The sequence below is a fragment of the Leptodactylus fuscus genome, chromosome 1 (assembly GCF_031893055.1).
Source record: "Leptodactylus fuscus isolate aLepFus1 chromosome 1, aLepFus1.hap2, whole genome shotgun sequence".
Classification (NCBI taxonomy): Eukaryota; Metazoa; Chordata; class Amphibia; order Anura; family Leptodactylidae; genus Leptodactylus; species Leptodactylus fuscus.
Window position 1 is genome coordinate 107,401,192 of NC_134265.1, and position 24,980 is coordinate 107,426,171.

General features: G+C 48.0%; 1 protein-coding gene across 2 annotated transcripts in view; it reads right to left on the bottom strand.

The window, feature by feature from the left end:
• Positions 1 to 24,980, bottom strand: part of COMT (catechol-O-methyltransferase) — a 74,919-nt gene that overhangs the window by 21,577 nt on the left and 28,362 nt on the right. Inside the window, exon 5 of one of the 2 annotated variants that reach the window (XM_075275790.1) lies at positions 18,224 to 20,890. The exons of the other annotated variant lie outside the window; for it this stretch is intronic. Within the exon in view, the coding sequence (XP_075131891.1) occupies positions 20,711 to 20,890 (180 nt within the window). The 3' untranslated portion in view covers positions 18,224 to 20,710. Of the gene's footprint in view, positions 1 to 18,223; positions 20,891 to 24,980 lie in introns of those variants that run through there. 2 annotated transcript variants of the gene reach the window in all.

Genomic DNA, 24,980 nt, shown 5'->3' on the forward strand with positions numbered 1-24,980 from the left:
GTGAGGATTTTGTAGCCCGCCTCCTGAAACTTACATGCCACCGAGCTTTTGTGGGCGAGCTCCAAAATCCTGACACAGTCCGCGTCCGAAAAGGAGAGACAGAGATCTGCCTCCCACTTGGCCAGGAAGGGAGGTCTATGACCCGAAGGAGGGGAGACTAAGAGCGAATAGAGCTCCGAAAGAGAATGGCGTAAGAGACCAGATCCAGAACAGGCCTTCTCAAAAACCGTGAGAGGTCTGTCAAAGGCGACCGGATCCGACAGCGAGGAAAGGAAGTGGGAGAGCTGCAGTCTCCTCCAAGGACCAAGGGGTGGAAGGTCCGGAGCGGCGCGAAGACTCTCGAGAGGCCGCCAAGACCCCTCCGAACGAAAATGCAAAACTCTGTGCAAGCCTGCGTCCAACCAGGACCGAAATGGGCCCCGCGAGAGGCCGGCCGGGAAGGCCGGGTTGCCCAGGACAGGGAGGAAAGGAGACGGGGAGGGGGAGAGGCATTTCTTCCGAAAAAGGGACCTGCAGATTTTAAGGGTAGGGCCAATAGTGGGATGAGAAAAGACAGAGGAGGGGGCAATAGAGTCCAACCAGGGGAGCGAGTGAAGCGGAAGACTCGAAAAGGAGCCCTCCATAGAGATCCACTGTTTGAAGGGGGAATGGCGGCACCAGTCTATGACTCTTTGCAAGAGAGCGGCCTCGTAATAGCGGCGGGGATCAGGCAGGCCCATGCCCCTCAGCGACTTCGGGAGGGACAGAATGGAACGAGCCAACCTAGCCCGTTTACCTTGCCAGATGAAGCTGGTTAAATCAGAGTAGAGCAATCGGAAAAAGCTAGGAGGAACGTGAATCGGAAGAGTCTGCAGCAGATAGAGGAATCTAGGCATCACATTCATCTTGTAGATGGCACAGCGGCCAAACCACGTATAGGTGCCCCTGGACCATCTCTTAAGATCCTGTCGTACAGTTCTGAGGAGGGGCAAGTAGTTCTTTGCAAACAGCTCCCGCAGATCAGCAGGAATCCAGACACCCAGATACTTAATCACCGAATTGGACCAACGGAAGGGGAAGGTATGAGCCAAAGAAGCTCTAAGCCCGGGGGGCAAGGAAACGTCCAGCGCTTCAGATTTCTGAAAATTAATTTTAAAGTTGGCAAGGCAATGGAATTCATCCAGTTCGGACATCAGAGCAGGGAGTGAGGTGGCCGGGTCACAGAGGAAAAACAAGAGATCATCCGCATAGGCAGCTATCTTAAGGTGGCGCTTCCCCATTATGAGGCCCAGTAAAGCGGGATTGTCTCTAATCTTCCTAAGGAGGGGCTCTAACGTGAGGACAAAAATCAAGGGAGAGAGGGGACAACCCTGACGCGTGCCGTTACCAATAGGAAAGGGGGAGGAGAGGATTCCATTGACCCTAGTGGACGCCGAGGGGCCAGTGTACAGGGAGGCAATCCAAGACTTCATGACGGGGCCAAGACCAATATGGTCCAAGACCGCAAAGAGAAAGGGCCAACCAACCCGGTCAAATGCCTTCTCTGCATCAGTGGAGAGGAGGCAGAGCGGGAGGTCACGGGAGTGAGCAAAGTGTATAGCGTTAACAACCTTCACCGTGTTGTCTCTAGCTTCCCGAGTAGGGATGAAACCAACCTGGTCGGAGTCCACTAGGTCAAGGAGAAGAGGGGCGAGGCGCAAGGCCAGGACCTTGGAGAAGATCTTCAGGTCAACATTAAGCAGAGAGATGGGCCTATAACTGGAGCACAGAGCAGGATCCTTGCCCTCCTTATGTATCACAGCAATGTGAGCCCTAGTCATATCTGGAGGAAGGAGGGAACCTTCAGAAATAGAGTTAAGGGCACGCGTCAGGGGGCCTAAAAGCAGGGGTGAGAACTTTTTGTAATACGAGGCCGGGAGGCCGTCCGGGCCGGGGGCCTTACTAGGTTGCATGGAAGCCAGGGCCTCGGCCACTTCCTCAACCGAAATAGGGTCTTCCAGGGAGGACAAAGAATCATCAGAAAGGCGGGGCAGGCCCGAGTCGGAGAGATACTGTACAATCGCAGGGAGAAGCGAGAAACCCGAAGGGGGCGGGGAGGCGTGGGGTAGATTGTACAGCTGGCGATAAAAACCAGCAAACTCCTCTGCAATGCGAGTCGGGTCCGTAAGACGAGTACCCGCGGAGTTAGAGACAAAGGGGACAAAGTTACATGAGCGCTGTTCCCTAAGGGATCTAGCAAGAGTCCTGCTGCACTTGTTACCAAACTCGTAGAAGTGGCGGCGGCCCCTAGCCAGAAGGCATCTGGTTCTGATGTCGAGACGCTCGCGCAGTTTCTTACGGGCTAACAAGAGAGCAGCACGCACATCCGCCGCGTGAGAACGCTTGTGCGTCTGCTCCAGGGAAACCACGTCAGCAATCAAGGTGGCCAGTTCACGAGACCTCTCTTTTTTCAAACGTGAGCCATGCTGAACCAGCACCCCCCGGATAACACATTTGTGAGCCGCCCAAATCGTGGCCGGAGACACATCAGCCGTGTCATTCTCCCTGAAGTAAAAATCCAGGGCGGAAGAGACAGCAAGTGAGGTCGGAGCATCCTGAAGGAGCGACTCATTGAGGCGCCACTGCCAGGACCGCGGTCTTTTAGCGGGGGACGCCAGCACAACATGGATCATGGCGTGATCCGAGAAAGTGATAGGGTCTATCGTGGAACCACGAAGCAAAGGAACATCAGAGTGACGGACAAAGAAGTAGTCTAACCTGGAGTAGACATCACGGGGATGAGAATAGAAGGAGTAGTCCCGAGCGTCAGGGTGAACCGCGCGCCACGTGTCAATCAACTGATGGGAGTGAAGAAGCCTACGGACCCGACATAGAGCCTTGACAGGAAGGTACGATACGCCCCGAGAAATGTCAACAGATGGATCTAAAGCAAAATTGAAGTCCCCTCCCACCACTAGAGTGCCTTCAGAAAAATCCGACAGCTTATCAAGGATGTGGTCAAGGGCGCCTACCTGGCCAGTATTAGGAAGGTAAAGATTAGCAAAGGTAAACAAGGTGCCAGCCAATTCCCCCTTAACAAACAAGAACCTACCAGAGTCGTCCGACATAGCAGCCCGGAATTTCCAGGCCGCGGAGCGACCGATCAGAATGCTGACTCCCCTGGACTTGGACTCAGAGAAGCAACCATGATAGACGTCCGGAAAACGAGGAGAAGAGAGAGAGGGGACAGATCCTTCCCGGAAGTGCGTTTCCTGTATAAACGCCACCGTGGACCTCTTGCTCCACAGCAAACGCAAGAGAGAGGACCGTTTTTCGGGTGTATTAAGCCCGTTAGCATTAATGGAGGAGAAGGTCAGGGAATCCATGTTCCGGGGCCTGGGACCCACCCCGGGGGGACGAGGGGGGAGAGGAAGGTGAGGAAAAACAAGAAGAAAGGGAGGGGAGAGGGAAGGTCAGGGAAGGGAAAGAGGGGGAGGGACCGAGAAAGACGAGGAGCAGGAGTGGGAGGGCAAAGACAAATAGGAGGGGGAGGAGCAAAAGCAGAATCAAGTAAGACAGACTAGGACGAAACAATATGTACTACAACAGAAGCCGAACCCAGCTAATCCAGGTACGGAAAACACAAAACAGTGGGACAAACCCACTAATGCAAGTCTCAGAGGCACACCGCGGTATGCGCTCAGAGAGCTGCCAATTACAACTAACCGGGGGAGAGGTAGATCAAGAAGAAACCCGAGCTACCCATTCCCACAGCGGCAACTCCTAACAAACAGTAAAAAAAAAAAAAAAGAGAGTGAAGGGGTCACAGCCTAGAGCTAACTTCCCAAAGGCCGTGATCTCTCTCAAACTCGGAAACCACCAGATCCCAGGGAGCCGGAACGTCCCGCATCCAAAAGAAAAACAAAGAACAAAAACGATAACAATGTGACTGTCTGCGGTCCCAGGGGCAGCGCCCCCAAATAGGGGAGCCCCACCACCAGGAGCAGAGAGAGAGAGGATGCGAGGCGCCCCAACCCGCCCAGGAGACGGAGGGGGGGCGAGACTCACCGCGGGCAGGCGGCGCAGACCGAAGTCCAGAACCGCCCACACGCGGGGTACAAAACTTAGCTCTATGCAAAAGAGAGAAAATAAAGCATGAAACAAATTCAAACAGTGGAACAATACGTTTCAGAGGGAAAGCGGATTAGCGACCAGCAGGACCGACCGGCCCAGGAAAGTTCAAGTGACCGTAGGAGGCACCGATCCTTCGGGAGGAACCAAAGGGGAGTCTACAGCTCGGAACCCCTGGCGTGGCAACGGCTGGGAGGAGGGCCCGGTGACAGGCGGAGGGGCAGGGAGAGGAAATTCCAACCAGTCCGGTAGGGATAGGTCCGGGACATCCAGGAAATGGGCCAGGGCCTCCACCTGATCCGGAGAGTGGAGGGTAAAGGTGGCGCCATTGCGGCGTATTTGCAAATGAAATGGGTGACCCCAGCGATAAGTGGCGCCAGAATCCAGGATGAGGCGAAGAATGGGCTTTAGGAGGCGCCACATAGCCAGCGTGCGGCGAGAAACGTCCGGGAGAAGAGTAATTGAACCATCCAGGAACGGAACCGGGCCATGACGCCACGCAGCTTGGAGAATGTCTTCCTTTTCTCTGTAATAGTGGATACGGCAAAGAACATCTCTGGAATCGGAGGAGGAGGCCCTCCCTGGCCCCAAGACACGGTGGATCCTGTCAATATGGATGTCAGTGTCCGTCGGCTTAGACAGAACAGTGTTGAAGACGGAGATAGCGATGGAGCGGAGTTCTTTAGTAGGGACAGCATCAGGGATACCCCTCAGTTTAATGTTGTTCCGGCGTCCCCTATTTTCCTGATCATCGACCTGCAGCAGTAGGTGACGGTTAAGCGACCGTTGGGTAGTTAGGGTTTGCTCCACCACAAGTAGACGCTGATCAAGGGAATCCGTGCGGAGTTGATGGGATGAGACTTGAGACGACAAAGAATGCAAGTCCGCCTTGAAGCCGGAGAGAATTTGATCCTGTCTTTCCTCAACCCTGCGGACCATTGCCTCCATGTCCATTTTAGTAGGCATAGTACGGAGCAATTCCATAATATCTGACAACTTAGGGCGTTTGGACCGACTCCGGGATGGTGAGGTACAGGAGGAAGAATCAGAAAAAAACAGGAACCGTGGGGGTCCGCAGGGTAGTGGGAGTAGCAGAGAAATCCATGTCAGGATCAACCTGAGGCGTGGGCTGAAAGGGGTCGCCTCTGGCAGGTAGAGACCACTGCAGCCCTGGGGAGACAGATGAGGAAGGAGCCTCGTGGGATAGGGCCCCCGGTGTCCCATAGGATGTAATGGGAACCAGAGAAGAGGACACAGCAGTGGGGGCTGGGGGGGCATCAGATACAAGTCCTTGGGAGGAAGGGACCAAAGGTATCAGCAGGGGGGGCACCCCACCCAAGTCCTGGGAGTGAGGGGGGGCTGAGTCCTGTGCAAGTCCTCCATAAGGTGGTATAGAGCAGGTAGAAACAGCCTGGGGAGGGCCAGGAGGGGAGCTACCGGAAGAAGAGGGGGGGAGGGGGGACGCCACGAGGTCCGCTCCACCACCATACTGAAGGCCGGGTACCTGAGCAGTAGTGTGCCGGGGAGTCCCCACGTCGGGAGGGAGAAGAGCCGGTGCCGGAGGACGCAGAGAGTCGGCTGGGTCCAGGATCTGGAGCGGAGGGGACAGCTTCTGCAGCATCGCTGCCTCCGAAGTTCCGGCAGGAGCGCGCGCCGGCGCCATTTTGGAGCCGCCAGGCATGGGGGCTGAGGAGGCCGCAGACAGGAGGAATCGTGCCAGGGGAGGATCGATCCGGGCCGAGACGGTGGACTTGCGGCTCGCACGTCGCACCATACTGGAGCGGGGAGCAGGTAGGCTCTGTGACCCGAGTAATCCGGGGAAATTGCCGCTGGAGTCCGGGAGCTCTGGAGGACCACGTCTTCACGCTGCCATAGCTAGGCCACGCCCCCGGCAGTGATTTTATTATAGGTTAAGAAGGGTTGTGTCTACTTATGTTGGATGGATCTGCTCCTTATCTTGCTTTGCTTCTGTCAGCTAACTACAGGATCTGTGGTTACCATAAAATCTAAAACGGCACAGAAAAAAATGGAAACCTTACATAGATTGTTATTGACTCTACCTGAGCCATAAATACAATAAAAGTATTAACATAAATGAAGTGCAGAGTCATACAGTCCATGGTAAAGGATGTTGGGAAAAAAAGGAAGCTATTAACTCCTCAATAACATCTCCAGAAAAATATGTAGTATGTGCCGTCATGCCACAGGTAAAATGTCAAGGAAATCTGGAGAGTGGAGTGAGAAAAGGATAGGATGTTAAAGTTCCAAATCTCTAATCCTTCTTTCCCTCCATATTATCTGCTAAGGGCAAATTGTGGGATTGCCATACACTAGAGATGAGCGAACACTAAAATGTTCGAGGTTCGAAATCCGATTCGAACAGCCGCTCACTGTTCGAACGGGTTTCGAACCCCATTATAGTCTATGGGGAACATACTCGTTAAGGGGGAAACCCAAATCCGTCTCAGGAGGGTCACCAAGTCCACTATGACACCTCAGGAAATGATGACAACACCCTGGAATGACACTGGGACAGCAGGGGAAGCATGTCTGGGGGCATCTAACACACCCAAGTCCCTGTATTACCCCACTATCACAGCCTAACAACTACACACTTTACACACTCAATACCACCTCTCAGACAGTGGAAAAACACCTTGAAACATGTGTATTTGGCCCTTTGAGTAAGGAGAGCCTGTCACCAGCAGTGTATTGGGTACTTGGAGTGAGGAGAGCCTTGCACCAGCAGTGTATTTGGCCCTTGTAGTGAGGTTGGCACCAGCATTGTTTTTGAAAATCAGGGTTGATTGAGCCTCTAACCAGCAGAGTTTTGGGAAATTAATGGTGGAAGGAGCCTCTAACCAGCAGAGTTTTGGGAAATTCATGGTGGGGGAACTGCCCTCTCTGCCGCTGCTTGCTGGAAACATCGCCATCATATTCTGCACCAATTACTTGTGGCAAGCGTTGATGCGATTGGCTCTCCCCTCTACCGGAATAAAAGATGAGATGTTGTTTTTATACCGGGGTCAAGGATAGCAAAGATCCAGTACTGGTTGTCCTCCATTATTTTGACAATACGCTTGTCAGTTGTAAAGCACCCCAACATGGAAGTCAGCCATGTGTGCCACAGTGTTAGTTGGCATGACTCCTCTGGCCCCACCGGAAAGTTCAATCTCCATTTCCTCCTCATCCTCCCTTTCTACCCATCCGCGCTGCAACAATGGGACGATTCGAAGTTGCCCGGTAGCCTCCTGTATCACCATCACATCATCTGACAGGTCTTCATCATCCTCCTCCTCTTCCTCCATTAAACTCGATGAATCGGACAGATGTGTGGACCTACTCTCCAGCTGTGATGGATCTGCTGCTATCCCTGACTCCTCTGTGTGATCTGAGTTATCCCTGATGTCAATGAGGGATGCTCTCAGCACACACAAGAGCGGGATTGTAAGGCTCGCCATCGCATCCTCAGAGCTCACCCTCTTTGTGGACTCCTCAAACACCCTTAGTATGTCACAAAGGTCTCTCATCCATGGCCACTCATGTGTTGTGTCAGTCCAGGTAGCTGCAACGGGGCTAAGGAATAGCAGTAGGAAATCTCGCCCTGCACTACTCCCACTAGCTAACCCGGTCCCTGCCTCACGGGTGTGGGTCGGCTGTTCTCAGGCTAAGCCTGACCCCGACAGCTCCTCTCTCACTGATACCGTAGGCCTAGAGGGAAGTGGGAGAAGGAATGCCCTATAAGATCTCTAGGGACTGGAGACTAAAAGGGGGTCACCCCTAACGAACAAGTGAAGCTGCTACTGACAGGGACTGACAAGGGTGTGCGCTGACTAACAACACAAGCAGCACACAGGAAAAATGTGGGAAAGGATTCCCCCAAACCAATATGGGAAGGAACCTTACACTAGGAAACAAACACAGGGAAACTGAGTAGAAATCAAAGGATAAGGCAATTCACTCACACAGTCAATTACACACAGAGGTAGGATTGGTGAACACAGAAGGGAAAACACACAAACCAACTAGTTCACCCAAACCTCCCAAAAACCAACCATGGAACTTCCTCTATCCCAGATAACCACCTACTCCTCCTGCTAAGGCCTAGCTCTGTAAAAGCGACACTCAGCACAGAACCATGGGAGGCATGGGTTTAAATACAGAGTAGAGACCACTCCTCCCAGGTGCAAATGGGAGGACAGACTAATCAACCAGGAAATAAAGCTGCCTACCAGCAGTGCGCGCCTGCAAGTCAGAAGGTGTGCACCAATACTCACGACAGGACAACCCTGCAGCGCCAGGATGCCACCCCAGACACCGCGCAGCCAAAAACTCCCCAGGTAAGAAAAATAGAAAGCAATGAACCAAAATACTCCTAACAGGATCCTCCCCTCAAGGAGAAGACTCCGGATTCTCTAGGAGCATCCTTCTTTGGGAACTCCTTGTGGAATTTCTCCACGAGTCTGGGGGCTGACATATCTGACTCCAGAACCCAAGAATTATCCTCAGGACCGTATCCCTTCCATGCCACCAGATACCGTAGCTTCCCCCGAACATATTTGCTATCCAGAACTCGGGATATCTCATACTCCCTGGACTCAGAAACTGGTGGAACCTTAACTGGAGACGTTCCCTTCTTGGCCTTCTTTAACAAGGAGACATGGAACACCCGGTTTATCTTCCACCTTTTAGGTAGTTGCAGCTGCGCCGCCACTTCATTTACCATCTTGATGATCTTAAAAGGACCCACAAACCTGGGACCCAGCTTCTTGCTAGGAACCTTCAACCTGATATTCTTGGTGGACAACCAAACCATCTCACCAGGGAAGAACTGCAACTCTCCTCTCTTCCTATCCGCCTGGACCTTAGCCTGGTGCGACGCCCGCACCAGATTCTCTCGGATACGGGACCATACCCCTTGCAGCTTTTTAGAAAATAGCTCCTCCTCTGGAACTGGGGAAGAAATGGAAGAAAATACTCCGAAAACAGGATGTCTACCACCGGAGCAAAAAAAAAGTGTGGTACCTGTGGCGCTGGAATCATGGTTGTTTAGGGAAAATTCTGCCAGGGGAAGAAAGTCAGCCCAATTATTCTGATTCTCTCGAACAAAACACCTCAAAAACTGTTCCACATCCTGATTCTTCCTCTCTGTTTGCCCGTTAGACTCCGGGTGAAACCCGGAGGAAAACGACAGTGTAACTCCCAGCCTGCTGCAAAAAGCCCGCCAGAATTTAGCCACAAATTGCGGACCCCTGTCCGAAACAATCTCCTCAGGAAAACCATGCAACCTTACAATTTCTTTAATAAATGCCTCTGATAGTGTCTTGGCACATGGCAGCCTGGAAAACGGGATCAAATGGCACATTTTCGTGAAGCGGTCAACGACTACCCAAATGACCGTGAAACCCTTAGACACCGGAAGGCCCGTGATGAAATCCATAGACAAATGAGTCCAAGGTGCCTTAGGAGGTTCCAATGGATGTAGAAGACCGTGGGGACGGGTATGCGACGCCTTGGCTCTTGCACAGACCGAACAATTTTGAACAAACTGCAAGACATCCCTACTCCACCCTGGCCACCAAAAATTCCTAGACACCAATCTCATGGTCTCTGAAACCCCCGGGTGACCAGCAAGAACCGACTCGTGACACTCCCTCAGGAGACTTTGTCGGAGAGTAGTTGGGACAAACAGCTTGTTTCTAGGTATCTTGGAAGGTGCAGCGTGTTGCGCTTTGATCAAGGCCTTCTCCAATTTCGCGCCCAATACTGCTACCACCACTCCATCCCCAAGAATAGTGGCAGGCGCCTCTCGTTGCTCCTCGGTCGACATATACCGGGATAAAGCATCAGCCTTAACATTCTTCGAACCCGGCACATAAGTCACGGTAAAGTGGAACCGCGCAAAAAATAGAGCCCATCTGGCCTGCCGTGCATTTAATCTCTTCGCCGACCCAAGATAAACCAAATTCTTGTGATCAGTAAATACCTGGACTGGCCTTCTGGCCCCCTCCAGGAAATGACGCCAATGTTCGAACGCTAGTTTTATTGCCAGTAGTTCCCTATCTCCGATGTCATAATTCCGTTCAGAGGCAGAGAATTTCTTAGAAAAGAAGGCACAGGGATGCGTACCCTCCTCGAACTCCTGAGAAAGTACTGCTCTCACCCCCACCGAGGAGGCATCCACCTCCACTCGGAAGGCCAACCTCTCATCCGGCTGTCTCAAAATGGGAGCGGACGAGAATCGCTTCTTCAATTCTTCAAACGCGGCTAGCGCCTCTGGCGACCACTTAGCACAGTCAGCCCCCTTCTTAGTCAAGTCCAAGATGGGTTTCACAACCTCAGAAAATCCCTTAATAAATTTGCGATAATAGTTGGAGAATCCCAAGAACCGTTGGACCGCCTTTAGGTTCTCAGGTCGCGGCCACTCCAAGACTGGCCTGACCTTCTCAGGGTCCATCTCGAACCCCTTGTCCGATAGGATATAGCCAAGGAAACATAATTTATTGACCGCGAACACACATTTCTCCAGCTTAGCACTTAATTGGTTAACCCTCAGGAGATCTAAAACCTCTCTCACTCTCTCCCAATGAGTCTCCAAATCCGGGGTGTAAATGAGTATATCGTCCAGATAGACCACAACCCCCCTCCCTATGACGGCACTTAGTACATCATTAATAAAATTCTGAAAAAACGCGGGCGCATTGGTTAGACCAAAAGGCATCACCAGACTCTCAAAGTGTCCTAGGGGTGTGTTAAACGCTGTTTTCCACTCATCCCCCTTCTTGATTCTCAGCAAGTTATACGCCCCACGTAAATCTATTTTACTAAACCAGCGAGCTCCCGTAATCTGGCTGAATAGATCCGAGATCAACGGGATGGGATAGGGATTCCGCACCGTGATTTTATTAATCTCCCTAAAATCCAAACAAGGGCGCAACCCTCCATCTTTCTTCTTTACAAAGAAAAACCCCACTGCTACTGGGGACTTAGATGGGCGAATATGCCCCACCTCTAGACTCCCCTCAATATACTCCTTGAGCGCCTCCCTCTCTGGAATAGTGAGATTGTACAACCGTGTCTTGGGTAGCACTGCATTTGGTATAAATTTAATCGAGCAATCATAGGTGCGATGTGGTGGTAATGTCTTGGCTGCCCTTTCCTCAAAGACCTCCCTGAACTCACATATTTCTTGAGGCAAATTGTCTATAGACAAAGACATAACGGATATGGGCAGACATCGACCATTACACCCCTGCCCCCAAGAAACTACTGACTCGGTCTCCCAGTTGATAATAGGGTTATGCTGCTTCAGCCAGGGCCACCCCAACACTACTTGTGCTGGTAACTTAGACAATAAGAACAAGTCAATCTCTTCCCTGTGGCCACCCACAATAAACTCCAGACCCTCCACCTGTTTGGAGATGACAGCTTGCTGTAGAGGGGTCTTATCAATAGCCCACACCGGTATCTGAGACTTCAAGACCAAAGGACTCACCCTTAGTTGCTCGCAAAACTCTGAGTCAATAAGGTTGACTGCCGAACCACAATCAACCAAAATCCGGCACTTCTGCCCATTTACCCATCCATCAAGGGTCAACCCGGCAGTCTGAGTACAGGAAATATGCACACCTCCCTCCTTAGTAGGTTTTCTCCCTTTACCCTCAATAGACCTGGGGTTATTACTCTCCTTGGCGAACCATTCTCTGGAGGGGCATACCCTTGCTACATGTCCCATCCCTCCACACACAAAACAGCGTACTGTGCGGGACCCTTCACTCTTGGGTCTAGCACTTCGCACAGTGGCCCCAATCTGCATGGGTTGGTCCCCCGGGTCCTCTCTAAAAACAGAGAATTGAGGAGGGCTAAGCCCCCCAGGACTCTTGTCTCCACGCTCCCGGAGGCGCCGTCCAACTCTAATTGCCAGCTGCATGGCCTCATCTAGATCTCCCGGAACAGGGTGAGAAACTAGATGGTCTTTAACCTGGTCTGAGAGTCCTGTCTCAAACTGACTAAGTAGAGCGGGGTCATTCCAGTGTACTTCTGTTGCCCACCTACGAAACTCTGTGCAATATTTCTCTATAGCGTGATCCCCTTGCACCAAACGTCGTAGGTTATACTCAGCCGTGCGTACCCTGTCTGGGTCGTCATACAGTAACCCCATTGTGGAGAAAAACGCCTCTACAGTTAGTAAGCAAGCTGAGTCGGCTGGTAACGAATGTGCCCAGATGAGGGGATCATCTCTCACTAAAGTAATAATAATCCCAACTCGCTGTACCTCAGAACCGGAGGAAAACGGCCGTAGCCGGAAATACAAAAGACAGTCCTTTTGAAATCGGAAAAAATCTGACCTCTTACCTCGGAAGGGTTCAGGTAAGCTGACTTTTGGCTCCAGAGGCCGACCCACACTACTCACCTGCCTCTGTATGCCCTCCACCTGAGAGGCTGTGTGTTGAGCCAACTGCTGTAACTGAGATACGTCAGAAGCTTGGATGGCATCCATTCATAGCTTGATCCCCTCCATCTCAGTGGAGATCTGCTGCACCACCTGGTACAACTGTTTCAGGTCCGTCATAATGCAAACAAACCTTTTTTTTTTTTTTTTTTTTTTTTTACGGCTGAGTGTACTGTTGTGTCCGTCCAGGTAGCTGCAACGGGGCTAAGGAATAGCAGTAGGAAATCTCGCCCTGCACTACTCCCACTAGCTATCCCGGTCCCTGCCTCACGGGTGTGGGTTGGCTGTACTCAGGCTAAGCCTGACCCCGATGGCTCCTCTCTCACTGATACCGTAGGCCTAGAGGGAAGTGGGAGAAGGAATGCCCTATAAGATCTCTAGGGACTGGAGACTAAAGGGGGTCACCCCTAACGAACAAGTGAAGCTGCTACTGACAGGGACTGACAAGGGTGTGCGCTGACTAACAACACAAGCAGCACACAGGAAACATGTGGGAAAGGATTCCCCAAACCAATATGGGAAGGAACCTTACACTAGGAAACAAACACAGGGAAACTGAGTAGAAATCAAAGGATAAGGCAATTCACTCACACAGTCAATTACACACAGAGGTAGGATTGGTGAACACAGAAGGGAAAACACACAAACCAACTAGTTTACCCAAACCTCCCAAAAACCAACCACGGAACTTCCTCTATCCCAGATAACCACCTACTCCTCCTGCTAAGGCCTAGCTCTGTAAAAGCGACACTCAGCACAGAACCATGGGAGGCATGGGTTTAAATACAGAGTAGAGACCACTCCTCCCAGGTGCAAATGGGAGGACAGACTAATCAACCAGGAAATAAAGCTGCCTACCAGCAGTATGCGCGTGCAAGTCAGAAGGTGTACACCAATACTCACGACAGGACAACCCCGCAGCGCCAGGATGCCACCCCAGACACCGCGCAGCCAAAAACTCCCCAGGTAAGAAAAATAGAAAGCAATGAACCAAAATACTCCTAACATCATGGCTGAGAAACTGAGGCAGCTGACTTTGTGGCACCCTAGGGTTTTGTAGCTGGTATTCCATCAAAGGTCTCTGCTGCTCAACCACTCTGCTCAACATGTGATAAGTTGAGTTCCAGCGTGTGGGGACGTCGCACAAAAGCCGGTGTTGTGGCACATGCAGGCGTTGCTGGAGTGTTTTTAAGCTAGCAGCGGCTACTGTCGACTTGCGAAAGTGGGCGCACATGCGGCGCACTTTCACCAGTAGCTCCGGCACATTTGGGTAGCTGTTTAAAAAACGTTGCACCACTAGGTTAAAGACGTGGGCCAGGCATGGAACATGTTGGAGTCCGGCAAGCTCCAGAGTTGCTACCAGGTTCCGGCTGTTATCACAAACAACCATGCCTGGGCCCAGGTGCAGCGGCTCAAACCATATTGCCTTCTCATCGAGGAGGGCATCCCTCACCTCGGAGACAGTGTGCTGTCTGTCCCCCAAGCTGATCAGCTTCAGCACGGCCTGCTGACTTCTACCAACGCCAGTGCTGCAACGTTTCCAACTCCTAGCTGGGGTCAATCTAACAGTGGCGGAGGACAAGGAGGCGGTGGAGGAGGAGGGTGTTGTTCCCGTGTCCCTGCCAGGAATGTTAGGCGGGGAGACGAGGTACACCGGGCCAGTTTGGGAAGCAGTCCCAGCCTCAACTACATTCACCCAGTGTGCCGTCAGTGAAATGTAGCGTCCCTGTCCGCAAGCACTTGTCCACGCGTCGGTGGTCAAGTGGACCTTTGTGCAAAGCGCGGAACTAAGGGCCCGCCTGATGTTGAGTGACACGTGCTGGTGCAAGGCGGGGACGGCACACCGGGAGAAGTAGTGACGGCTAGGGACGGCATAGCGAGGTGCCGCACTTGCCATCAGGTCCAGGAAGGCCGGAGTTTCAACAAGCTGGAACGCCAACATCTCCTGGGCCAGCAGTTTAGCGATGTTGGCGTTCAAGGCTTGCACGTGTGGGTGGTTAGCAGTGTATTTCTGCCGGCGCTCAAATGTCTGAGAGATGGTGGGTTGGTGTAAAGAAGCGCCTGTTGGTGCATGAAATGGTGCAGGAGGAGATAAGACAGGAACAGGGGAGGATAAGGGAGAAGTCAACAAAGCGGCGGAGCCAGATGATGGGGTGTCCTGGCTCGTCCTCTGGAGTGCTTCGCCAGCACTGTGAGCAGTGGGAGAGGCAGTGGCGTCAACGGCGGGCGACGTTTGTCCTGCGGTTGCTCTCTGCCACTGACTCCAGTGCTTGGATTCTAAATGACGGCGCATTGAAGTGGTGGACAGGTTGCTCTTCTCAGAGCCCCTACTCAATTTCGAGAGGCAAATTGTGCAAACACTATATTTGTCCTCGGTGCATTCCTTGAAAAAAACTCTACACCTTCGAGAAACGTGCCCTCAAGGTGGGAGTTTTTCTCGGCTGGGTACAAAAGGGAACATCTTGGGACCTCGCCCACGGCCTCGTACAAGTCCCTTCCCGGGAGCCTTGCACATTTTAATATGGTTTGCTGGCTTAAACACACTCAGAACCTGGGTGTATATGCCAATACCAAGAAATTAAGGGTGTATGTAGGCCCCAATTTATTTGGTGGAATTAACACTCAGAAAGTGGGTGAATATGCCAATAGCAAAGAAATATGCAGGCCCCAATTTCTTAGGGGAATTTACACTCAGAACCTGGCACTATATGCCAATAGCAACAAATGAGGGTGGTATGAAGGCCCCAATTTCTTAGGGGAATTTACACTCAGAACCTGGCACTATATGCCAATAGCAACAATTGAAGGGTGTATGTAGCCCCAATTTTATTCGTGGGGGATTACACACAGTGTATTCCAGTTAGTTTCAGGGGTGGGGGTGCACACTGTTGGAGCGTGGATTGGGGGTATATAGGGTATATGGGAATACACTTTGTGTATCCCACTCAGTATCATCCACACTGCGGAAAGATGGGTTGCGCAGATACAGCCTGTCAATCCCACATTAGTGTGATAGACACTGACAAGCTTCTCCCTGGAATGTAGCTCTTAAAAGAGCTGTTGGTTCTCTTCTCCTTCCTATCCTATTCTATCCCTGCCTACCAGAATCTAATACCTATGTCAATGGCCGCAGACCTCCGTCTGTGACCAAGTGAAAGCTCAGAATGACGCGAAGCTGGGCGGCGCTGTTCTTATCAATCAGAGGTCACTTTTTCGGCAGCCAATGGCATTTTCCTATTGTTTTTTCAAGGTACCTGTTGTCGTAGTTCCTGTCCCACCTCCCCTGCGCTGTTATTGGAGCAAAAAAAGCGCCAGGGAAGGTGGGAGGGGAATCGAGTTTTCAGTCACTTTACCACGCGGTGTTCGATTCGAATCGAACACCGCGAACAGCGTGATATCCGATCGATCGTGTGTTCAATAGAACACTGTTCGCTCATCTCTACCATACACATTAGTTGACTTTTTTGTAATATCTATGAAGGCCTTAACAATCGTAACATTGTCTTCAACGGGAGACACCAGGACCAGTAGTATAACACTTGTAAAACTAGTGACCAAGTCAGAGAGATGACAACCTTCTGTATTCCGGTCTGCCAGCTGTTATGGAGAATATTCCAGGGTCTGTTCAGGTAACCATAATATATGCAAAATCACATATTACATGCATATATTTATTATGCCAACAAGGAACTGGATCTATTCATTGAGATACCTGACCTTTATTATTTCTTGCTTCTAATATATACTCTAGCACCAATAACAATTTCACTGGTACAAATGTTACTTTTTTTTTTTTTTTCTTTTACTCATTCTGGAGTCTTATCTAAGCAACAGTTTAACAACTTGACCATGTCTGCATGGTGTTTGTGCTAAGCTGACTAGATACCTGCAAGCATGGGAATGTGTGCCATGTACTGAGTGAAGATACGAATATGTGGGTGGTATTTGTATAAGCACACCCGACTAACTGCTCAGAGAAGCAAGAGAGCATGATAAGACCTCAGGCTAGGGATGGTGTATTCATCACTGTTGCTTTTTTTTATTTTATATAACCAGTGAGTCATGCCCATGCTCACTCACATGAGTGTACTAGGAAACTGTTTCCTTGAGGTTTCAAGAAAAAAAAAAGAAAAAAAAACCCCACAATTATAAACTAATGTATTTCACTATTTGTAAACTTCTTGCACGAGTATAAATGCTCCCCTTTGTTCTTGTTTTACAGTTAATAATACTGTTCTTGACCCATATTACAGTCACTGCTGTTATTTTAAAGTAATAGACTTAAGCTGTTGATTCCAATATTATAAAAATAGGTAGAGGACGTACAAATGAATTTGCATATTACTAAGCTCATATCAGATCTATCAATAACAAGCTTACTCTACCCTCTCTGGGTAAATTGTTGTTGAGCAATGCCCTGTTTATATATTAGATTTGTACAGAAGAAGTGTAACTACCAATATATATATATATAATTTTCAAGTGGGGTGCTACCCTCTGGATTACTCCAGCAGATAACAAGACGATTTTCACTTTCCTCCTGTCCACTTCTACTTCTACCTCCACAGAGCACTGCATATAAAGTCCAGGTCATTGTGTCATTGTGTTACTCTTCAGCGTCAGGACATAATATGCAGAGATGGCAGTGGACAGGAAGAAAAGGGAAAGGTAAGTAAAAATCGTCCGCTACCTGCTCAATCGATCCAGTAGGTAGCAGACTTCTCTTTGGAAACCTGTATGGGGGACACTATATTGTGTGGTGGCCTATAATGGGGCCACACTTACTTTATAGGGGCCTGTAACATGGGCATTTACTGTACAGGGGCCTGTATTGAGGACAGCATACTGTATGGGGCCATTAAAAGAGCTATATATTGTGTGTGGGGATCAGTAAAAGGGGCATTATACCATCTGGGGACCAGTAAAAAGCATGCTATGGGGCACCGTATTTTCTAGTTATGCCCCTGATTAAAAGTATAGTATGATGATGTTGTCATGTTTGTGCTTGTGATGTTTTTGCTTATAATCTTAACTACAGTACAATAAAATATATTGAAATAGAAAACCAGCACAGAAATCTACATTTCCTTCAGGTGTACAGTCCACTGATCAGGGTAATTATTAGTAGTAGTATGGGTAGTGTAGGCATCTCAAACTGCCCGAGCCTCAGTCATTGCCTGCAGGCACTGCAACATAAGGGAGCATTCACACGATGTTACGCTTTGCTCATTCTGAATGTAAAATTCGTTCAGAATGAGCGCGTAACAAGCAGCTCCCATTGATTTGAATGGGTGCCGGCATACGTGCGCTACCCATTGAAATCAGTGGGAGGCTTTTTTCCCTATCGCTTTCAATGTACTACGCGCATATCACATTGAAAGTAATAGGGAAAAATGCCTCCCATTGATTTCAATGGGTAGCGTGCGTATGCCGGCACCCATTCAAATCAATGGGAGCTGCTTGTTACGCGCTCATTCTGAACGAATTTTACATTCAGAATGACCGCAGCGTAACATCATGTGAATGCACCCCAAGAGTCATAAACAGATGTCCATTTGTCTGCTGCTGCTCAAGTAACATGTATGGGCAGCATGATGGTTCAGTATTCATCCATCCAAAATGGTTTTCCAGCAATGTCCTATACTTCTGTGATACATAAGAAATAAATATATAGACACTGAGTTGTAGAAACAGTTTTATTAGTGTAGATACAATGGTTCAAGGCAAACATTTCCCATTTGATAGAGGCAAGGCAAGAATATTTCCATTAACAGCATGCATTCTACCTGATGCTTTATTCTCTTCAATGTAAAAACCAAATCTAAAACCTGTAGTACTGGCAGGCACTTTATTAAAAGGTCACATCCAGTCCCCAAACTAATCCTATACCTGAATCCTCTAGAGAGCCAGCATTATTATTGGGTAGACTAGAAAACATGAGAAAATATAGTTAAAAGGTGGGAGGAAGAAGAAATTACAATTAAAAGGTGGCTACTTTGTCCAAAAACAGCACCATCCCTGTGCACAGGTTGAGCCATGCTGTAGAGAAAACACATGGAGCGCACATACACATGCTATACATGTGTTGTAGATTGTGATCACGTTGGATTGCATACGTGTTATTTCTCTGTCAGTATATGGCTAATTATAAAGGCAATAACATATGTCATGTCATAATGTTAAAGATGTATGTGTATATCTTCGGTACATCAACATGGCAGATTTCTGTGACTAAGAATCTTTGGGGATAATGTCACTCCTTGAGGAGAGACCACCTTGCCAGGTGTTTGAAGTCTTACAAAAAGCCATTTTAGCTCCACTGTGGGGGATTATGGGAAGAATATGCAAATCTGTTTTCCAAGATGTAAATAGGTAAACGGTGCCTCCGTATGCTGCCCTCTAGGGGAAGCTCCCTTGATCATCATGCCGGACTTTCCCACAAGCTTTTGCTGCAATGATGCAGGATTTTGCCAAGTCAGTATCCCAGCTGTGGACAGCGCTGTTTCAATCCAGTTGGATTTCTTCAGTACATCCTAGGGAAAACTGACTTGGCAGAGGTGAGAGACTTCTAGACCAGGTTATGGGGATAATGTCACTCCTTGAGGAGAGACCACCTTGTCAGGTATGTGGAGTCTTACAAAAAGCCATTTTAGCTCCAATGTGGGGGATTATGGGAAGAATATGCAAATCTATTTCCCAAGATGTAAATAGGGAAACAGTGCCTCTGTTTGCTGCCCTCAAGGGAGCTTCCCCTAGAAGGAAGCAAACAGAGGCACTGTTTCCCTATTTACATCTTGGGAAACAGATTTGCATATTCTTTCTAAGAATCTTTTGTATACATCTGGAGTTGTCTTTGCGTCACGAGCATGGATTTCTGAAATGTCCATTCATAAATTTGTCAAATGTGAACATACCCTAAAGTAAACTTCATGGCACTCACAGAACTTGGTCCAATCTTTAACAGTTGTGTGCAATGTATTGTGGATACTTTGTTCAGACAAATACTGGCATAAGTGTATGATAGTATGGAGTAAGTATGACATGTTTTGGGTAGTTTTCGCCACGCTAAGTTTCTTGATTTTCCCCAATAGCTCAGTCTGTACCTGACATGTTATGTAGCTAACAAGGTATCCCATTCTCCATCACTAACTCACTAAACACAGGATAATAAAAGGGTAATAACAGAGATTATAGATGGGAGTCTTCTAAATTTTTGGTTACCCATGGTGTAGATGGGAAAATACTCATCAAATTTCCATATGTACTACATATACATTTGTTACTAATATAAAAAGGATATTACTCCTATTGACCCTGCTGGTCAAGTAGTTCATTAGTAGTGTTAGTAGTGTTAGTGTGGAATGGTGAAGGAGTAAATGGTGATATCTGTGTACGACGTCATGGCTTAATAGGATGTCATGGCTTAATACCCACTATTCCTGACTACTTGCTAAAGGGATTTATGAAAAATTTGGAACGCCCTCTACTAACCAAAGTGGATAGATGATAAGAGACAGAAAGAGAGGTTCCCAATTTAGGAAACTTGGCCTCACGATGAACTATGTTGAGCACCTTGTAATGCTACATTTCTGTAGTGGAAATGCAAGGTAGGCCATAAGTTTTCCCTAGCAATATCAGGTGACTGCCAGGACTTCTCTGAGTAAAACCTGCTGCGATACGCTGATAAATTCATTTTAGTCTCAACAGGTCCAGAGTGCTCTGCGGTTTGGTTTTATAACATATCTTACTATGTAGATGTATATGATGTATAAAAAAACAAAACACACCTCAAAGTAGTGGTTATAGGTAAACAGAATGCCAGGACTTAATTCTATGGTTGTGGAACTGCTTCTCTTGAGCAACAACTGAAACTAGGGAACACTCCCCCCCTCCCCCCATCAAGGGCACATCTGATAACATGTCCAACAACACATAGCCTTTCATAAAATAAATGAATTCATTACTAAACAAGTAAAAAAGTTTATGCATTTATGTCTATGGAGGGCTTCTGATTCATTCTGTTCCAGTGACACAGAGTAAGATAGAACTTGCTCTATAATCATTTACTTTTATGAAACAGTAAAATAATATTGTATTGTAAAGCTTTGAACTGTTTGAGGACACTTTGTAATGACTGTTAGAGCTGTAGCAAGACTTGTAAAAGAAAGTCTATCCTCGGAATACTGCTTTTTCCAGGGCATCTCTCTCACCCATGTACTCCAGAAATGACGGATAATTTGTGCAGTCATATCTGCCACAGCCACGGACATATTCCAGGAAACCTGGAGCACCTGGAACAACGACGTTGTCTGCCAGAATAACAGATCCTTTTCTAAGCAGGTTGCACTTCTGCAGAGAGAAAACAATGTAGTGAGATTCCCTATATTTCTCTAGACAAATATACTGATAATTTATGTCAAACAAATACTTGCACTCTACAAGGTGTGAATTTGCGGCATAAGATTATATTACATGAGATGGGCTTTTTTTGAAGCATGTATATGGACTTGTACAAACCTCTTTTAGAAGAAACAGTCACAGAAAGTTTAGAAATAAATCTGCCACAGTAGGAACAAGAGAAGGGTGGATAGAGGAAAGCTAGGGGTTAAATGGTCCATGTTTTATATTAGGATAATTAAAATAGAAGACTTCCACCATATTAAAATTGTTCCAAAAAGACTCTATACCAATAAACACAACTCAACCCACAGTAAAAACAGCAACTCATGGGATGCAAATGATATCCCAGAGATACAATCAGTGGCGTAACGACTGGGCCCCAAAAGGGTAGGGGGCCCATACCCAGCTTGAGCTGGACAGGGCCCCGACCACTATACATATTCTTAATGGGGGTCGACATGTCGCCTAGCAGAAGTGAATAAAAATAAGAAATACTTACTCACCTCTCCTGGGATCAGCATCCTCCCTAGAGCTCTTCCAGCCTGTGACTGAGGTGACACACCCCAGACATCACAGTTACATGGGAGCATGGTGGAATGATATAATTGCACCCCATGTGACTGCGAATGCCCAATCACAGCCCCCAGCAGTGATGGCGGGCTAAACCCACGAATATTTGTCAAATTACATAGGGTTCACCTGAAGCGGCTCTTGGGAGGATTTTATACTGTGTGAGGAGCAAATTATACAGCGTGGAGACCGCTGTGAAGCATATTATACTGGGTGGGGGCCACTGTGGAGTATATAATACTGCTCGGGGACCACTGTGGAGCATATTATATTATGTTTGAGCCACTGTGGAGCATATAATACTGTGTGGGGGCAACTGTGGAGAATATAATGGTGTGTTGGGGGCACTATGTAACATATAATACTGTGTGGGGGCCACTGTGGAAAATATTATACTGCATGGGACCCCTTCATTATTATCATCACATGCCATCTGACATGCACTATTAGAGGCTGTAATAACATTGCATGGCGATTATAAAACAGATCCTGTCAATGTAAATAGTGAAGGAGTCACGGCACTTACAAAAGCACCACAGTACCTTTAAGCAGTTGATCAGCATGGGACCCAGGTGTTGGACCCCACTGATCTCTTACATCTGTTAAATTGTCAGGACCTCCCAGACCAGTTGTTTCCCAAAGCACAAAGTTCTTAGAATTGTTTACATGCTAGAGCGCTGTGCTACTAACTTAGCATATTCTTAATAACTGCACTTGTGGGTACTAAAGTTGTATCCCTTTCAAGTATTTAAAAGGACCCGTAACTTTCACTATCACAAATTCGCTGTAGGCAGGGGGCTCCAGACAAAAGTTTGCACCAGGGCCCACAAGACTTTAGTGACGACACTGGATACAGTATCTGACCTCCCATTTAGTGATTGGCAAATCTTGCGAAATTCATTTAGGAAATGTTTGAAAGATACATCCACAAGTGCAGTTTCGGATTGCACTTGTTTAGTATGAACCGGAAGACCCTAGAATATAATAGTTGGAGGCCTAGGGAAGGTGTGGAAGAATAAAAACCTCTAGTTTACTTTCTCCAGCGTCTTAATGACCACAATGTGACGGCTGAGGCCCAATCAAGAGGTCTCAGTGGTGACATGGGTTCGCTGGTGTCAGAGGAGGCTGGAAGAAGTTTGGGAAAGCGAGTCCAGGAAATATGAATGAGTGGTTGTTTTTTTTTTGGTTTTTTTTATTTTCCTTTTCTTGGACCTCCAATTATTATATTCTGGTGATATCATCATTATTATTATTATTTCACACCTGCTGCTATCCATTGCTGTTATTGCCTGTTGAGTTTTGCTTATTGACTGGGCAGAGTACAATTTACTTGGTTAAAACAAAACATTGTGATATTGTAGGTGGGTTTAGTCTGGAAAGCTATTGTGATATTACAACTGTGCATCTGTTTGTGCAATAGCTGGGCATTGGCATGTGAAAAATACATTGCTCAGGACAGAAACTCACTGGCACATTCTGCAACCCAGGTGTCAGTCTAATACAGCAAAGGTGGAGCACAGCAAATACCGCAAATTGGAAACTCTTCAGTAATTGGAAAACAAGTTCGTGGCACTGACCAGTACAATAAAGCAGCCATTTATCCCATACTTCTTAAAACATAGCATTGCAAAAACCTGCTTTGAAACCTGTGTATTTAGAAACATTAGGGAAGACTTCTACATCTTTGATGTATGACATAATAGACAGCGTGCTAAACCACCCCACCACAGACCATATCTACACCCTGCACAGCCTCATCAAGACGCACGTCCACAACACCAGAAGAGGCAAGATATTCGCCTGCTTCATAGATTTTAAGAAGGCATTCGACTCAGTATGGCACCCAGGCCTACTCCTAAAACTCCTAGAGAGTGGAATAGGAGGAAGAACGTACGACGTCATCAAGAGCTCCTACACTGGAAACCAGTGCAGTGTGAAGGTGAATGGGAAAAGGACAGCATACTTCCAACAGGCCCGAGGGGTCAGACAAGGCTGTAGCCTGAGCCTAACGCTCTTCAACATCTATATCAATGAACTGGCTACAGTCCTGGAGGCCTCACCAACCCCAGGCCTCACCCTGAACGACCGGGAGGTGAAGTTCCTGCTATATGCCGACGACCTCCTACTCCTGGCCCCCACCGAGAAAGACCTCCAAGAAAGCCTGTCAGTGCTGGAAAAATTCAGCACCACATGGGCCCTACCCATCAACCAGAAGAAGACCAAAGTCATGGTATTTCAGAAGAAGAGCCACAATAAAGCCTCCACCACCCCACAATTCACACTGAATGGCTCCACACTGGAGAAAACCAACAGCTACACCTACCTGGGGCTGGAGCTCAGTCAATCAGGAAGCTTCAAAGCAGCAATAGAAACCCTGAAAGCAAAAGCCTGCAGAACCTTCTACGCCATCAGAAGACAACTGTACCACCTCAAACCACCAGTGAAGGTCTAGCTGAAGATATTTGACGCAGTCATCTCCCCGATCCTTCTCTATGGCAGCGAGTTAAAACCTCACCAACCATTCCTACACGTAAAAGCAAAAAGGTGGTAACTAAGAGCAAATGGCTTAGGTGAAGGCGTTCCTGACAAATATGGAGTTTTGTCACAAATAACCACCTAAGTAATACCTGGAAATAGATGGCAATTACTAATGGTGGTGTTGTCCCTGGGGGGTTGTAGTAAGAAACAGCACAAGAGACCATTAACAGATATTGCTAGAAATACACTTTTAGGCCGGGGCTCCACATGATGGTTTTACAGTCCCTGCAAAGTGGATTCTAGCGAATCCCATCCACACATTGTGGAGAAATATTAACAATGAACACGCTGCAATTTCCAAAACCATTAAGGTTTTGGAAATCGCAGAACGTCATTTATACCTATGGAATTGCTGGCAGTTTCCCTATACTGGTAGCAGAAAGTCCACACAGGAAATCTCTGCAGACTTTCAGTGAATAGCGCTGTGGGTAAAACCACAATGAGTTGCTGCCACAGTTTTTCCCGCAGAGCTTTGTTGCTGTAGCCTGCTATGTGAGTTCTACAAATCAATCTTGACTGTAATTCTAGATTGCGTTTTGATGAAAGAAAAGACACTGTTTGTTCTTCACCTTCCTGGTCAGTGGGTAGAAAATGTGAAAATGTAGGAATAGCAAGTGCTGAAGAGAGAGGATTCAACTGGTTGTGTGCCCAGAACTTGTACATAACTTCTCACCCTCACCTGAGAAAGCAAGCCAAGAAAATTGTTCTCCACATGGGAAGCATAGGCTGTGGCATGAGAGGGATTAAAGGACTGAGGCTAGATTCATTATTTATTTATTTATTTTTAACTGATGTCACATAGGAGCATTAATTTCACTGTTAGTGAATAGGGGCTATTTTCATAAACATTATGTCCAAAATATAGGTCATGTCCTACTTTCTGCCATTTTCATGGATCCCTCCATACACTGAAACGTATCTGGAATCTGTG